A 17408-nucleotide genomic window follows, 5' to 3' on the forward strand; every position below is an offset into this window, starting at 1 on the left:
CTGGCATCTCACCACACGTGAAGTATCACTGCAAACGGCAGAGCGACAAAAAATTCTAGCACCCGACCTCCTGTGTAACTCTAAACTGGTAACCTTGTAAATGTTTTTTTTAAGGAAAAAAATATTGTGTCGTTTACCATTCCAAGGCTGTGCACAATTTTAAAGAGTGACATGTTTGATATCTACTTGCCGTAACATTTTTCATTTTATATATATATATATATATATATATATATATTGTGTTTACTATATTCAAGTTTTTTTTTTTTTTTTTTTTTTTTTCCTGAAAATTTGCTTTTAATTAACTGCTACATAAGTATATTGTGTGACATAAAAATTGCAATACCCACCATTTTATTCTCCATGGCCTCAGCTTAAAAATATATAATGTTTTCGGCTTCAAAGTAATTTTCTAGCAAACGCAGATTTTTTTTTCATGTATGACAGAAATGTCAGAATTGGCCTGGTTTTGAAGTGGGTTAACCCCTTCCAGCCTTTCACTTTAAAGCGGTTGTAAAGGCAGAAGGTTTTTTTATTTTAATGGATTCTATCCATTAGGATAAAAAGCCTTCTGTGTGCAGCAGCCGCCCTCAGCCCACCTAATAATTGAGGCCCCTCTCTATCTAGCAATGTCCACGAGTCCCTCGGCCATCTGGGACTCTCCCTCCTGATTGGCTGAGAAACAGCAGCGGCACCAATGGCTCCCATTGCTGTCAATCAAACTCAATTGGCCAATTGGGAGAGAAAGGACAGACCGGGCTTCAGCTCCATGCCTGAATGGATACACTGGGCTACAGCTCTGCTCAGGTGCCCCCATAGCAAGCTACTTGCTGTGGGGGAAACAGAAGGGAGGGGCCAGGAGCTCCAGCCAGGGACCCGGGAAGAAGAGGATCAGGGTTGCTCTGTGCAAAACCGCTGAACAGAGCAGGTAAGTATAACGTTTGTTATTTTAATAGGAAAAAAAATGAGACTTTACAATCACTTTAATACAACAGTAGGGTTACATGGGCTTCCTGATTATGTGATCACTGTGGATTGGCATTCACAGTAGTCGTATGATGAGGACCCTGTCCTACCAGAAGGGAATATGTACCATTTCATCAGCATTTTATATCTGTTTTTAGTGGCTGAAGAATGGACAGAGCTTCTGGCTATAAGGCATTGAATGTTTTCCCAGTCTTGTGACTGGTCAGTAGTGTTTGTCTTGCTCATTTCTACTAGTGATATAAGTGTGAGGAGGAACAAGCATTTTCGATATTATGCAGCTATAAACTGATGAAAATAACATGAAATTAATTGGGAGATATTATTTGTTGTTGTTTTTTTACCTGAATATTTGTATCTGTCTGAAATGCAGCGCTTCATAGAATTCATGAGTTCAGAGAATTGTGATTCATGGACTGTGTGAATCCTTGGAGTTTAGACAGTTGCATTTATCAGAACAAATTAGAAATCTCTAGTTTTCCATTGTGTCTCATGATCCTTTAACCCAGCTGGGGGGGGCGGGGGGGGGGAGTAGTAAGGGTGCACAGTCTTTTTCCAATAGAAAACTGAAAGTTGGCTGAGAATGTACACAGACAGTTCAGCCCTTAAGCCCCGAAAGCCGTTACTGGGAGTGGGACCATAGATATGTAATAGGATTGTAATGAAAGGGATCTCTAATAGTCCCATGTAATTTATCCCTAGTCTCTGTCTTCTGCAGCCTGTCCCCAAACACACATGTGGCATATTCCAAATCTCTAGCCATCTCTTGTAGTATGTTCACAGTCTCTTGTAGCGTTTCAAAATATTATGTTTGACCCCCCCTCTGGGAATGTCAATGGCTGTCAGATGAGACCATAGTATAATCTACTTACCAGAAATCATAGTGTGTAGCAGGATCCTGGTAAAGTTACAATGATTGACATATACACATGTGTACTGCACTTTGTGATTGCTAGTGAATACCTCCTCGCACACTATTTGCATGCATTTCTCTCATTTGCAATTAGAAGCCAATTTTATTTAAAATGAGTTCTTTAGCTATGTATTATGCTTGCCATGTTTTACGCGCTGTCTCATCTCAGGTTGGCAGACCCAGCAACATTGGCCAGGCACAGCCCATCATAGACCAATTGGCAGAGGAAGCCCGCTCCTTCAACAGAATCTATGTGGCCTCCGTGCACCAGGATCTCTCCGATGATGATATCAAGAGTGTGTTTGAGGCCTTTGGGAAGATCAAGTCTTGTATGTTGGCACGAGACCCCACAACAGGCAAACACAAGGGTTACGGGTTTATAGGTGAGAATGTTGTGCTGCCACTGATATGTAGCTCATTTACCCCAGTGTCGCCTGAATTTCCGGGTCAGATCGTAGCTCATTTACCCCAGTGTCGCCTGAATTTCCGGGTCAGATCGTAGCTCATTTACCCCAGTGTCGCCTGAATTTCCGGGTCAGATCGTAGCTCATTTACCCCAGTGTCGCCTGAATTTCCGGGTCAGATCGTAGCTCATTTACCCCAGTGTCACCTGAATTTCCGGGTCAGATCGTAGCTCATTTACCCCAGTGTCACCTGAATTTCCGGGTCAGATCGTAGCTCATTTACCCCAGTTTTACCTGAATTTCCGGGTCAGATCGTAGCTCGTTTACCCCAGTGTCACCTGAATTTCCGGGTCAGATCATTCTGCCTTTAGTGCATCCTTGTTGGGTTTTTTTTTTTTAACCATTGCCCCAACCAGAAGTGTTTTAAAATATCAAATCTGGTGATCGGGGTCAAGTGCTTTCCAAAATAGTTGCTCCAGAAATCCCTGTGTGTCTCCTCTGACTCTGGGCACACACTGACTCTTGTCTGCCACTGCTTTACTGTTGCGCATGCAAAGAAATGGAGGCCAGACACCAACTTCGAATAAAACTTATTATAGTGTTCATACTATTTGCCTGGGCTCCTTTTTCTGATACTTTTCTGTTGAGAGTAAGCTTGTATTCCGTAGAGTCTCCCAGTCATAGTTTTGGCTCTGTTCCTTCTCACCTTTGGAGTTAGTTTCAGATAAGCCGCGTACACACGGGCGGATTGTATGGCCTACTTAGTCCGTCGAAACACATTTCAGCGGACAGTCCGCTCGTGTGTGGGCTTCAGCGGACTTTTTCAGCGTGCAGTCTGGCGTACTAAGTATTTCGGAATTTCCGTAATACTGTCGGTCATACTTTGGTTTCAGCGGACAATCCGCTCGTGAGTAGGCTAGTTCGACGGACTAAGAATGGTGCATGCTCAGAAAGGATTTACACGGCGGAAGGTTGCATTGCTGTGTATTGGACTTCCTATTTCTAGTCCCGTTGTACGTGCTGTACACGTCATCGCGCAAGCTTTCGACGGACTGTTTGTGCATCCGTGTGTGGTCAAGTCCGTTCATTCGAAAGTATGACGGACTGTCCGTCGGATTGTATGACGGACTAAGTAGGCCATACAATCCGCCCGTGTGTACGCGGCTATAGAGGTTTTTCCAGCAGTTTCTAGCGGTTACTAAAACACATTGACCTCCTATTTGATGGTGTCTGCATATTTCCAGGGCCAGTGCCACTTGAAAATGCCAGTAGCGTGACACCAATAATCTTTTTAGCAGTCTGTAAGGGTGCCATTCTTCCCGCTGACCACCAATGTAAGGTGCACGTTTCCTACAGCCCCCTGAAATTTTTAATGGTACAACACGCAAGGTTTCATCAAATCCATGAGGATTGGGTTATGCTAACACTTTCCCTGGCATTACACCTACCCAGCACAGTGCAGCCTCTATTTTGTGCTGCTGTCCTGAGGTGGTTTTGCCTCCTGAAGTCTCTCTGAAGATTTTCTTTCTATGGGTGTTGGCCTCTGGTTTTGTTCTGAGTGTAATATGTTGCAGCAAAAACTCCTTAAAGCTGATTGGCCATGTATTCCCCTTCTAGGGTAAGGCCATGTATCTTTCAGCAAGCCAAGATGGAAAGCGGGCAAGGGAGGTAGTGGTGGGGGACAATTCACCCTGTAATGGCTCCCCCCAGGGTCAGATCAGTTCTGAGTTCCTGACTTTTATCTGATCTTTCATCTGTTGCGCGGGCACATTTCTCCCATTCCTTCATGTTAAGGGAGGCGTTTTTGGCAGCTATATTTAGCGTGCGTAAAAAAAACCTCTTGGATATAATTAGCAAGCTATAGACTATACAAAATGTATTATTCATACACACAGTTTAGCCATAAATTTCAGTAAATTCATTTTTTGGGCCACAAAAACCCAAGCCATGAATTACAATAAAAGCTCAAAACTCTGACATTACCTTTTAACAAGCTATAGACTCCTATTCATCATCCTTGATGAGTTTTATTTAGGAACCCACTTTGCTTGATTGGAACTCCTGGGCTGCAAATGTGGGTGCTCTCCCTCCCCTCTTCCCCCTGATTTGGAGGGGGGAGGTTTCGGAGAATCACCCTTTGGACACAGATGTGGAACCCAGTAAAGAGCAGAAGTCCTCATTAGCAGAGTCAACTCAGAAAAAGACTCACACTGAATCGCTTTGCAGGTGCTATAGTGCTAAGAATAGCGCCTGCAAAGCACCAGAAAAAGCCGCTCAATTCACTCCAATGTGAAATCCCCGAGGACTTTCGCACTGGAGTGGTGAGCTTGCAGGACAGTTCAAGTCCTGCAAGCCGCATCTTTGCAGCGCAATAGGAGTGATGTATTCACCGCTCCTAAAGCGCCTTTTCCCATTGAAAACCATGGGGCAGCGCTTCAAAGTGCCCGCTGCAGTGGCGCTTTGCGTGCAGTTTTAGCCCTTTTTTTGGGCCGCTAGCGGGGGTTAAAACCGCACCACTAGTGGCCGAATAGTGCCGCTAAAATGATGGCAAGGCGGTGCTAAATATATGGTGCCGCTTTACCGCCAGCGCCTGCCCCAGTGTGAAAGTAGCCTGAGTCTGGCCTGACGCAGGTACATAGGACCATTGATGATTTTTTTTTTTTGGCGGGTGCAGTCCAAGCTAATTTTAAAAATGCAGGAAGAGATGTATACCAATAAGACTGCGCTATATGTGCATATGTAGTACAAAAATGTCTCGAATTACGTATATAAACAGTATAACCAAAGATCAAATGAAAAATGCCACTCAAAAATGTCTTCAAGTATCCATAAAAAGTGACAACGTGAGCCACTAATCATATAAAGTACAAACAACCAAAAGAGAAATCAGTTCTCTCAAATGTCCTCAAAGAAAACATGAGCCACTGTTGAATATAGCGCATAACATCAGTTGGAAAAATGCCAATAATAGTCTTCCATTAATTTAAAGAAAAGAAAACCACCAGGAAGTGTGCACTTCAGTGTGCACAAAATTTCCTTACCTGTATGGTCATATAGCACTCAAATTTTTACAGTCACTCAGTCTCCATGGGCCTCAACATGCATTACATTGCAAGCGCTCCAGCAGTCCCCAATAGCAATACTATACAAAAAGGGAAGTTCATATAGTGTAGTAAGGTTAAAACAATAACCGTATTTTCCGACGACCTTTTACACCTAAATTACACAGCCAAAAAGTGGGGGTCGTCTTATACGCCGGGTATGAAGTGCCCGCAATGGATTTCAGCCCGCCGAGTGCTCGGTAATACTGTATACATACAGTATGCACCGCTCAGCCAATCCCGGTGGCCGATGCACTCTGTTGATGAATACAGCCTTGCTAAGCCTGCTCGGATTGGAGTAGCAACCTCTGTCAATCCGAGCAGGATACAGTACAATGAGTCTGAGCGGCGCGGGCTGATGATGTCACAGCCTCTGCCAATCCGAACAGGCTTTGTATAATCAACAGATTAGTAAAATACATTGCCTACCATGATTGGCTTAGCGGTGCACATTGTATGCACACTGTATTCTGCAGTGTTCCTGGCCCTACTGTACTAACACAGCATCATATACTGTGTACCTGGCGATCTACATATTAACAAAGCATCCTGTACTGCACATCCAGCTCCAGATCTACCCAAAAATACAGGTATGATTTATGGTGCTTTGGAGGAGAGGATTCATTGTTGCTGCCTGCCAATTGTGGGATCTCTGGGACTTGTAGTTCACAAGTTTTTTCTGATGTTAAGTCTGATGTGTTTTTTTGGTGGTTACGTTTCTGATGTTTTTTTTTTTAAATGGTGTTGCCTCCGAAGGGTGTTAGTCTTATATAATGAGTATAGCCCAAAACCTAAGTTTTCACTGGCAAAATAGGGGGTCGTCTTATACGCCCAGTCGTCTTATACGCCGGCAAATACGGTATTTTATTTTAAATAAGAAAAGTGCTTAATCACATAAACGCCAAATAACATCTCATTGTAAGCATCTGATCGGTAACTTGCTGTATGGTCCTGCTTCTGGTATCAGCGTGTAATATGAATGCACTTCCGCTGACCCCGTCCGATTCAGTTCGTCGTAGCAGATTTCATCAGGGGGAGTGGCCTGGACCTTGGCTTGATTTCTGGGGTTGATGAGAACCCAGAGTAACCCCCACTGTGTGGGGTACTTGGCAGGCCAGCTACTTTAAGAGCAATTGGCTCAGACCCAGATGTCAAATATCTATCGGATGTTGCAGGTCCTGGAGGAATTCAGTTGGGTACTGAACCTCAAAATAAAATCATTCTGGTTTCCGACGCAACAGTCAAAATATTTGGACTTAGTCCAGGGTCTTCCTGCCGCAGGAAAAGTGCCTTTCGCTCTCCAGCATTGGTCCTTCTGCTTTCAAGGTCACCCAGTTTGAGTGCAGTCAGAGAATGCCATGGCTGTGTAGAGTGCAAGAAGTTGTGCCACTCAAGCAGAGGTGATTATGACCTTGTCCTGGGCAGAACTGCTTAATTCCTCCATCAGCAGCTAAATGTTGGCATGTGAGGGGCTCTTTACCCAGCGGTGTTCAAATCTGTGTTGAGGTGGCAGTCTCTGGATGTGGATCTTTTTAGGGTCAAGCTTCAATCCTAGGCTGGACAGGTTTGTCTCTTGGACCAGGGATTCTCAGACCTTTTTGAAGTGGATGTCCTGGTGACTCCTTAGGATAAGTACTCTCTCTGATCTAATCATTTTCCTTGGCTTCAGCTTCTGCTTCACTTGCTGCACAGGATAAAGACTAAAGTTGAGCTTCTTATCAATCTGGCTTTGTGTCAAGGAACTTGGTACGCAGACATCAGCAAACGCTTGGCGGATGAGCCATCCCAAGGACCAATATTCTATCGGTCACTGGCTTTGATGACATGTCCGTTGAAGCCTAAGTCCTGAGGGACAGGGGTGTTTCTGACTCCTCTATTCCTATCCTGCTCAGAGTAATGTTGTCGGCCTCCAAGAATGGGTACCATCATTGAGCCCTATTTGCCTTGGTGAGGACTTCTTCCTTGGTAAAGGCTTTTATGTAAGGTGTTATGGGCATTGTTCTGCCTGTCAGGTCCCCGTTGTCTTTGCGAAACCTTAATTTGGTAAAGTCTATTTTTCAGGGCGACCCATTTGAAATTTTTTGGGTTTATCTTTTTCCACTTCTTACATGCATAGTTGACTTTTTGGTGGTCATTACTTTGGGTTGTAGGGTCTCTAAGCAGGCTGCAGGAAACATTTTTTTTTTGTTCCTTCACTGAGATATGATTATGTTGAGGCTTCAGCCTTCTTTTTTTGCCTAAGGTGGTGTCTTCCTTCTACCAGAACTAGGGCATTACCATCTTTCTTAATACTAAACATACTAAGCAGAAGGTGCTTCACTCCTTGGATGTGGTCAGTGCTCTGTGGGTATACCAGAACCCTACGGCTTCGTTTCAGGAGTCTGATTCTCTGTTTCTTTTCTTCCTTTGTGTCTTTGCAAAGAACCAGTTGCTTCCCAATTTACTATTACTTGGTGGATTTGCCAACTCAATTCTCAGGCCTGTGGCATTAGGACAAGGTTCCTCCTTTTCTGGTCAAGGCCCATTCCGGGAGTGTCTGTGCTTCCTGGGCAGATTAGCAGACCTCAGCTGTTCAAGTTTTGTAAGGCTGCTACCCGTTCTTCTGTTGACACGTTTACCAAATTTTACCAGGTGGGATGTACAAGCCTCTGCAGATGCCAGTTTTGGGTGGAAGGCTTTGCAGACGCCTGTGTGGTGTGTCTTGCGCTGTTCTGTTTTTAGGCATGTTGCTATGTTGCCCATCCCTCACGTTCAGTGCTTTGGGAAATCCGTCATTATGAATAGGATTAAACTTTCTGTCTTGTTACAAGTACACTTAAGAAAATTAAGGTTTTGGTTTACCTGTAACCATTTCTGCCCCGGAAGATATTTTACCCCCCTTCCTGACCAGAGCACTTTTTGCGATTCGGCACTGCATCGCTCTAATTGACAATTGTGAGGTCATGCGACGTTGTACCCAAACAATTGACGTCGCCCCCCCCCCACCCCACAAATAGAGCTTTCTTTTGTTGGTATTTGATCACCTTTTGCGGTTTTTATTTTTTGCGCTATAAACAAAAAAAAAGCAACAATTTTGACAAGAGAAGCAATATTTTTTACTTTTTGCTATTATAAATATCCCCAAAAATATGTTTAAAAAAAAAAAAAAAATTTTCCCTCAGTTTAGGCCGATGTATTCTTCTACATATTTTTGGTAAAGAAAAAAAACTCTCAATAAGTATTTTGATTGGCTTGCGCAAAAGTTATAGCGTCTAAAAAATAGGGGATAATTTTATGGCATATATTTTTTATTTTTTTTATTAGTAATGTCGAGCTGCGATTTATTATCGTGACTTCGACATTATGGCGGACACTTATGACACTATTTTGGGACCATTGCCATTTATACAGAGATCAGTGCTATAAAAATGCACCGATTACTGTGTAAATGACACTGGCAGGGAAAGGGTTAAACACCAGGGGGCAATGAAGGGGTTAAGTGTGTCCTAGGGAGTGATTCTAATGGGGGGATGGGGCTACCTAGGACAGGACAGTGATCACAGGGAGCAGGGATCTGTCCTGTCGCTAGGCAGAACGGGGAAATGCCTTGTTTACACAGGCATCTCCGCGTTCTGCCTCTCCACACCACAATTGTGGGCTGCCGGTGTACATAGTTCCCGGGACCCGCGGGCACGCTCAAAAGGTGACAAATTTAAAGGGAAGTACCTGTACGCCCATTTGCCTGCCTGTGCCGTTCTGGCAATGTATATGTGTGCGGCGTTCTGCAAGCAGTTAAAATCCTTTTCTTGGCGTGATTCACAGGACACCGGGATCCCTCCACTCTTTGTATAGTTCCTCATTGCTTGCCACAAAACTACAGTGGAGCACTATGGTAGGTTATGCCTGAGGGGAAAGGGGGGGGTACCTGCCTTATTTTGGCCAGTGTCTATTTACTTGAAGGTGGTAGCATAACCCAATCATTATGGATATGATGAAAGCCTGTGTCCTGTAATCCAAGAAAGGGATTTTACAGGCCAACCAAATTAAAATTTTGCAGGGAGATCTAAAAATGTTTTAATGAGTTTCTTGGAGGCAAAAAAGGTTTTGGGGGGGAGGCTTTCCTCCCTTTCCTATAATGTCCTTGGTAAGTATGCAGATCCAGAATGATAGGAATGCACGTGGCCTGGCTCTCAATACTGATCCAGTAGATTTAGAGACACTGACCTGCAACAAGTACATATAGGAGTACACAAGCCTTTCTGGATTTAAATGAGAGCAGTCTTTGAAATATGCACTGGCGGTTTTAACACTTTCTCGGCCGCTAGCTGGGGTAAAAGCGCCCTGATAGCGGCCGAAATGCACTGCAAATCCAACAGTAAAACACCGCTGAAAATAGCTGTTTTACCGCCAACGCTATGGGAGCGGCAGTGTGAAAGGGGTCTAAATGACTGGTCCAGGTTAGTAAGCTAAGCTAAATGTAGAATGTATCGGGATAACAGTACTGCATTTGCTTTCAAACCTGTCTGCTCCTATATTTCTTTCCTCCCTGGTAGGTTGTTGTCTACTGGAAGAGCTGCAGATTGTGATTGTTTTCTCCAGAGCATGGGACTCACTGCTGTCACCTTCATCCTTGCTATGTATGTTTTTACAGAGTATGACAAATCCCAGTCTTCGCAGGATGCCGTCTCCTCCATGAATTTGTTTGATCTGGGTGGTCAGTACCTTCGAGTCGGGAAGGCTGTTACACCACCGATGCCTCTTCTTACACCCGCCACCCCTGGTGGTCTCCCTCCTGCTGCTGCTGTCGCTGCTGCTGCTGCAACTGCCAAGATCACGGCTCAGGTATATTAGCAGAAAAGTGTGTAAATACTAGAGGCTGGAAGGGATGGGGCTGTATAGATAAGAGTAGCTGACCAGAGAAGAGCCTTGATATCCATTTAATGTCCTGCAAACAAGCAAGTTGAACGTAAAAGCCTCAAACCAGCAGGTGTGAATAGTGCTGTCACTTTTAATAGAGACACAACTGCCACGTTCTCCAATGGATGTCACTGGTCTTTGCTGGTTTGGGTAGCAAAGTTAACCCTTTCATGCATGAAATATAAAAGTCAGGATTTTTTTTTGCTGTTTTTTTATTGCTCTTTGGGCAAAAAATGTTTATTCAATTTTCCACTTTAGAAGACTGCATGTGTTTGAGATTTGAACTGAAGAAACTATTTACATTAACTTTTAGGCCTCATGCACATTGGATAATTTCCCCCCCCCCCCAAATTTAAATTTAAGATTTTAAAGATAAAAAAGGCAAATACACAACATACATAGCTATGTAAGAGAAGAAGTATACAAAATATTCAATGATAGCTAGTTACACTTGCAACAGAGTTGTATCAAAGATTGCTTGAATCCATCTAGGGAGCATAAAAGAAACACCCCCTTAGGGGCTGTCATTGAATCGTAATTCTGGGAATAATCTCATTAGGGCTGCAACTAACGATTATTTTCATAATCGATTAGTTGGCCGATCATTGTTTCGATTAATCGGTTAATAACCTTAAATAAAAAAAAGTGTGGTGTATAATTTAGTTAATATGTAAAGTTTTAAAAAAAAAAGGCAATTTAATCTTAAATATCTCTATGCAGTGGTAAATATAAATAACCAACTATATGGTTAGAGAGCAAAATATCGAATCCACTCTGAGAATAACAGACAGAAGAGATATACTGTATATATTAGAGGGGATATATACTGTATATGCTATTAGAGGAGATATACTCTATATATTATTAAAAGGAGAGATATACTGTATATACCGGTACTATTAGAATAGATATACTGTACATACTATTAGAGGTTGTATACTATTAGAGGAGAGATATACTGTATATACTATTAGAAGAGATATACTGTATATACTATTTGAGGAATGATATAGTGTATATGCTATTAGAGGACATATAGTGTGTATATTATTAGAGGAGATATAGTGTGTATACTATTAGAGGAGAGATATACTATTAAAGGGTCAATCTCGTAAATATCAGATTCCTAAACTTTAACCCCATTTTGTTACTGGCCGATTAATCGATTATGAAAATAGTAATCGGTTAATTTCATAATCGATTAGTTGTCGATTAATCGGTTCGTTGTTTCAGCCCTAAATCTCATATCAGTGGAATTGCCAGGTTGGTTCTAGAAGTGATGGTGTAGTGCCCAATTTGTACAGATCATTGAAAAAAAACAGGTGGGAAAGAACTAGAAGGGAAGAGGAGAATAAAGATTAGAATGTAATTCTAATATATAAACTCTGGTTTAGTCTACTATGAGATCTGGTAAGACCTTCAACCACTAGGAGTCACGTCAATGAGAGCCTTCCCCCTCCTCAGAATAAATGAACATGTTCCATAATGTCCAGGTGTGCGTGTACGTCTCATTTCTGCTTCAAGGTCAAAACCAAATCCTCCATCCGGTTCACATTGGACGTTTTTAATAGGGGCGTAAATTGGAATTAGAAATTATTCTGACCAATTGAATGCGTTAACGCCTAAACACTCAATGCGTTACACTTGTGTACAAGCGTCAAGTGGGTTTTTTATTTTTAGCCAAAATGCTACTGCAAGGAGGAAAGGTGTCTCCAGTGTGCATGAGGCCTTAGTCGCATAACAGAACTTATCTGCACGAAATGATGATTTTGTTACTAAAACTACAATTTACATAAAAATAGTATAAATTGATTTACAGCCAAAAATAAAGCTGCTGCTTTGTGAGACGCTCGCAGTGTGCTGTGAAAACAGAGTAAGCCATTTCTGTCCAGGAGAGGAACCGGTACAACCGGCTCCTCTCGTGAAGGAAAGGCCAGAGATCAGTCCACATAGCATGCATTACCTGAGGATCTAGTAGCATTTTTGTGTCTTGTAACATTATAATTTATCTGATCACTTGACATGTCTATTTAGGAATGGCTGTGGTGGTGTAATACACCCTTCTCTTCACAGGAAGCGGTGGCTGGAGCGGCTGTGCTTGGCACACTGACAAGTCCTGGCCTGGTGTCCCCAGCACTAACACTGGCACAGCCTTTGGGGGCACTACCACAAGCGGTCATGGCAGCACAAGCCCCTGGGGTTATTACAGGTAGGTACTTTTATAAAAATGTCTTCTAAATTCTTTTTGTAACCGATTCAATGAATCTTCCATCCTTTTTAGGTTAGAAGGCAACAGGCTTTTTGTCTTGTCTGCCTCTATACTGAAACGGGTATGCACAGAATCCACCTGTGTAAGGGCTGTGTTGACCCGCACGGGAATGCACAGGCGTTCCGTGCATCCCCCATGCAAGCGGTGACATTCACATCATTTTGGACACAGCAGCTACATAGATGCAGCTGAAGCTTCCATTTGGGTGCCTGGTCCCGAGGTCCATGGTGTGTGTTCAGGGCCGTTCATCCGCATTAATATGTCAGATTGGAAGCTGCCACTGTGTCTGTGCAGCCACTGCATCCCAGTTGACATGAATAGGACTGCTTGCATGCGGATGCACAGGTTTTCTGCAGGTTAACATGGCCCTCACATGGGTATACACTGTAGTACGCCCCTTGTGAATGAGATCTTAATTTACCAAAACATAACATGAGGGCAAACAAGCAATCCTTTTGAATAATATTAGGCTGGCCCTTATACTACGTATATGATGGTAAATCTGAATGAGTTTTTACAATCAGATTGTATAGTAAGCCTTACACAACGCCATTATTGTACAATACACATTGATGTGAAATTATTAAAAAATATGTATTTAATATGGAACATCCAACATTTTTTTAGGGTGTATAATATTGCATAAGGAATCAAAATAAATTCATAACTCCATTACAAAATTATACATTCCAAATGTCCCTTATACTGTAGGTCCTCATATCTCCCCCATACTGCACTTCTTCTCTCCTAGTCACCCCTCCACCCCCATACTGCACTTCTCTCCTAGTCACCCCCTCCACCTCCATACTGCACTTCTCTCCTAGTCACCCCCTCCACCTCCATACTGCACTTCTCTCCTAGTCACCCCCTCCACCCCCATACTGCAATTCTTCTCTCCTAGTCACCCCCTCCACCCCCATACTGCAATTCTTCTCTCCTAGTCACCCCCTCCACCCCCATACTGCACTTCTCTCCTAGTCACCCCCTCCACCCCCATACTGCAATTCTTCTCTCCTAGTCACCCCCTCCACCCCCATACTGCAATTCTTCTCTCCTAGTCACCCCCTCCACCCCCATACTGCAATTCTTCTCTCCTAGTCACCCCCTCCACCCCCATACTGCAATTCTCTCCTAGTCACCCCCTCCACCCCCATACTGCAATTCTTCTCTCCTAGTCACCCCCTCCACCCCCATACTGCACTTCTCTCCTAGTCACCCCCTCCACCCCCATACTGCAATTCTCTCCTAGTCACCCCCTCCACCCCCATACTGCAATTCTTCTCTCCTAGTCACCCCCTCCACCCCCATACTGCACTTCTTCTCTCCTAGTCACCCCCTCCACCCCCATACTGCACTTCTTCTCTCCTAGTCACCCCCTCCACAAAAAGAACAGCAGAGCATGCAACACACAGGGGGAGGTTTACTAAAACTGGAGCACTCAGAATCTGGTGCATGGTAGCCACACTCCAGCTTTAGTAAATAAACCCCACAGTCCACCAATAGAGGACAGACAAGCTGCATAAGCTAGTGACAGATATGACTCGTTCTTGTGTTTCCTCCACAGGAGTGACACCAGTGCGGCCACCTTTACCAGTGACTATTCCTCAGGTGGGACTGGTGAACCCCATTCTGTCCAGCCCCCCAGCAGTAACCCAATTGGAGGTGAAGAAAGAGAAGGAAGAAGAGGAGCCAGCTTTGGATTCTGAAAGGCCGGAGATGCTGAGCGAGCAGGAGCACATGAGTATCTCTGGGAGCAGCGCACGGCACATGGTCATGCAGAAACTGATGCGAAAACAGGAGGTGAGTGTGAGGGCAGTTTATTATGCACACCGGTGCACAAGGTTTGAACTAACTACACAGACACAAATTTAGCTGTTAATATCTTTAGAAGTAAAACGTCCCTCCATCACATTTTCGTTCTGTTTATAATTCGTTGCCGAAATTTGAAATCTATTTTTTCGTCAATTGCCAAAAATTCAGTGTAATTTCCCATTTAGTTTTCGTCACTGGAAAATTGCTGCTGAGGAAAATTTATGACTAAAATATTTTCATCAATGAAATGAACACTGTTAGGGGACAAAGGATTCTGCATCCAACACTTCTATCCGATGCAAATTTATTGCAAACTTTCTGTCTGACAGGTCCTGTCAGTAGCAGCACCTTCTTCTGTTGCAATATGTGTTGCTGCAGTTACTCTGACAGGCAGCCCAGTCTCCGCTAAAGGAATGTGCATTGCAGCTGACCATGCTGCAGCTAATTGCAAGGCACTGGTTTAGCTTGGTCAGCCTGAAGCAGGAAGTGCTGTTACTGGCAGACTCTCCAGGTAAGTAACTTTTGAAACGGATTCACAAAAACAATTGGCTTAAGAATACTGCATTCAGATGAGACAGACATGCTAAAAAAATAGATTTGGGGTTTGCATATACTGTGTGTTTACTGGGCCAATATGGCTGATGTATAACTAAAAATCAAACCTTTAGCAAACTACATAAATCAGATCACATTCACTTTTCAAAAAGCTGCAGGATCCTTTTTGAATGGGTTAAAAGTGCTTCCTTTTCCAAGTATGCTAATGGCCATAATGCTTGGATGAGAAAAGCCAGCAAAACCCTTTACCGCTGTTAGAGCTGTACAACTTAGCAAGACTGAAGGGGAGCCAGGATATCAGCTTAACACTATTTATTCCTTCTGCTGTATGCCATACGTTGGTGGTGGCGGGGTTTACACACACACACTCGGTGGCTGAAGGCTCTGTAATTCTGACAAGCTGGCTGTTAGGTGGAAGTGATCAGGTGGCTTTGCAGCCGTCCTATCATTTTCACACCCCCTCATAACTGCTGGTTACACAGAATGTGTCACATATATGGAATATTTGTCTATGTGATGAAAAATAAAGCTTATTGAAGAAAAATGTTTGAGCTCCCCACATGTACAAACATACACATGTCGGGGGCACTTATGTGTGAATATGTTGATTGTGATAACGCTACTGATTACTGCACACACATGAGTGAGAGCAATGATTCCAAGCCCATTATTCACAGTTTTACTCTAAACAGGTAACCTATAGAGGCTTTTTGAGTGCCAGTTCACACAATGCAGGAACCAGTGCGATTCCAGTGGCGGTCCCTGCATCACCTAGAACTCGCAGGCATACACTGCTCTATACAACCCGCTGCGGTTGTCAATCAAAAGTTAATGGCACCCCCAGATCGGTTTGGATATCGCAGTGCAAATATCGCAGCGCACTGCAAATTCAGACAGGAATTGGATCGCATGGGTGTGAATCTCCATGCAGTCAGATTCTGGTGCGGACAAAAAAGGGCCCTGCATGATTTTGGTCCAAATGCAAATTCAGCCATACAATCTGTGTATGGTTAAATTGGCATCGCACAGACATTGCATGTGATCTGCACAGCAGTGCGAATCGCATGCAATGTCTGACATCGCACAAGTGTGAACCAGCACTTAAGCATCGCCTGTGGACAATAAGCTCAAATATTTATGACTGTTTCATGCACCCAGTTTTAAAGTAGTAGCAAAGGTTTGGCTTTTAAAAAAACAATAAAAAAACACATATACTTGCTCTGTGTAATACTTTTGCACAGAGCAGCCCTGATCCTCCTCTTCTCGGGTCCCCCGCCGGCACCCCTGGCTCCTCCCTTGACCAAGTGCCCCCAATAGCAAGCCTCTGGTATGTGCTTGCTCCCTAGCTATGCATCCATAAAGAGACACAGCGCTGATGCTCAGCCCCGCTCTCTCCTCATTGGCTCACTGGCTGTCATTGACTGTCTCAGCCAATGTGTAGAGGGAATCCCAGGACAGCCGAGGCTCCGGTGCACCTTGCTGGATCGAGAGGGTACCTCCATGTATAAAATGCAACCTTCAGTGTTTACAACCGCTTTAAGTCTTGACAGGCTGGTTATCTGTTTACTTGGCACAACCTCCTCCTTTTATACTCAATCAAATATCATATCATGCATTTATGTGCCGTAACGTTAACTTTAGTGTATTTTTGTGCTAAAATGTGTTTTTATACACAGTTGTGCTAATATTGTGTGACGAAAAGCTAGAACCACCACTGTTTTATTTTCTTGGGTGTCCACATTTATTTTTTTATTTTTTTTAAGAGGGGCTAACCAGCAACAACACCCCCCCCCCCCCCCCCCCCCAAAAAAAAATGTGGGTTATGTTTATTTTCATTAAAATGTTAAGTGTATTTTTTTCCCAATAATTGCGTTTTGAAAAACCACTGCACAAATTTTTTTTCAAAGAACATCAATTTATTCTCTAGGGCCTGTGTGTGTGTGTGTGTGTGTGTGTGTGTGTGTGTGTGTGTGTGTGTGTGTGTGTGTGTGTGTGTGTGTGTGTGTGTGTGTGTGTGTGTGTGTGTGTGTGTGTGTGTGTGTGTGGGGGTAATTTTCGAGCAGTGAAAGGGTTACAGCTATTTTTATTTCTTTTATGATTTCCTGCGTGTTTGTTGACCGTCCATGTTGAGTGAGATTAAATTCTGTCTGACAGACCTGAGTGACCCCAATAAATAGAATTTCACATTAAAATTACAGAAAATTTGCTCCTTGTCATCTGCAATGTGCCGGAATGTTTTGTTGTGTTGTTGTATTTCCACCTCTTCTACTGTTAACCGTCTTCTCTCCTCTCATTCAGTCCACAGTTATGGTCCTGCGCAATATGGTTGACCCCAGAGACATCGACGATGATCTAGAAGGGGAAGTGACGGAGGAGTGCGGCAAGTTTGGCGCAGTGAACCGGGTGATCATTTACCAGGAGAAGCAGGGCGAGGAGGAAGATGCGGAAATCATCGTTAAAATATTTGTGGAATT

At 43.5% G+C, this 17408-nt stretch overlaps 1 protein-coding gene across 8 annotated transcripts in view; it reads left to right on the forward strand.

The window, feature by feature from the left end:
* Positions 1-17408, forward strand: part of PUF60 (poly(U) binding splicing factor 60) — a 64003-nt gene that overhangs the window by 46340 nt on the left and 255 nt on the right. For 4 of the 8 annotated variants that reach the window (XM_077493457.1, XM_077493459.1, XM_077493460.1 and 1 more), the window contains 5 exons: positions 2067-2280; positions 10033-10223; positions 12333-12507; positions 14132-14367; positions 17233-17408. The exon at positions 17233-17408 is cut by the window's right edge and continues 255 nt beyond it. In XM_077493457.1, coding sequence (XP_077349583.1) covers positions 2067-2280; positions 10033-10223; positions 12333-12507; positions 14132-14367; positions 17233-17408 — 992 coding nt within the window. The remainder of the gene's footprint in view (positions 1-2066; positions 2281-10032; positions 10224-12332; positions 12508-14131; positions 14368-17232) is intronic. The other 4 variants (XM_077493458.1, XM_077493461.1, XM_077493463.1 and 1 more) reach the window with 1 other exon arrangement.

This window comes from Lithobates pipiens, unplaced genomic scaffold, assembly GCF_037356315.1.
Source record: "Lithobates pipiens isolate NorthernLeopardFrog02 unplaced genomic scaffold, aLitPip1_a1.2 Scaffold_19, whole genome shotgun sequence".
In the NCBI taxonomy this organism is placed as follows: domain Eukaryota; kingdom Metazoa; phylum Chordata; class Amphibia; order Anura; family Ranidae; genus Lithobates; species Lithobates pipiens.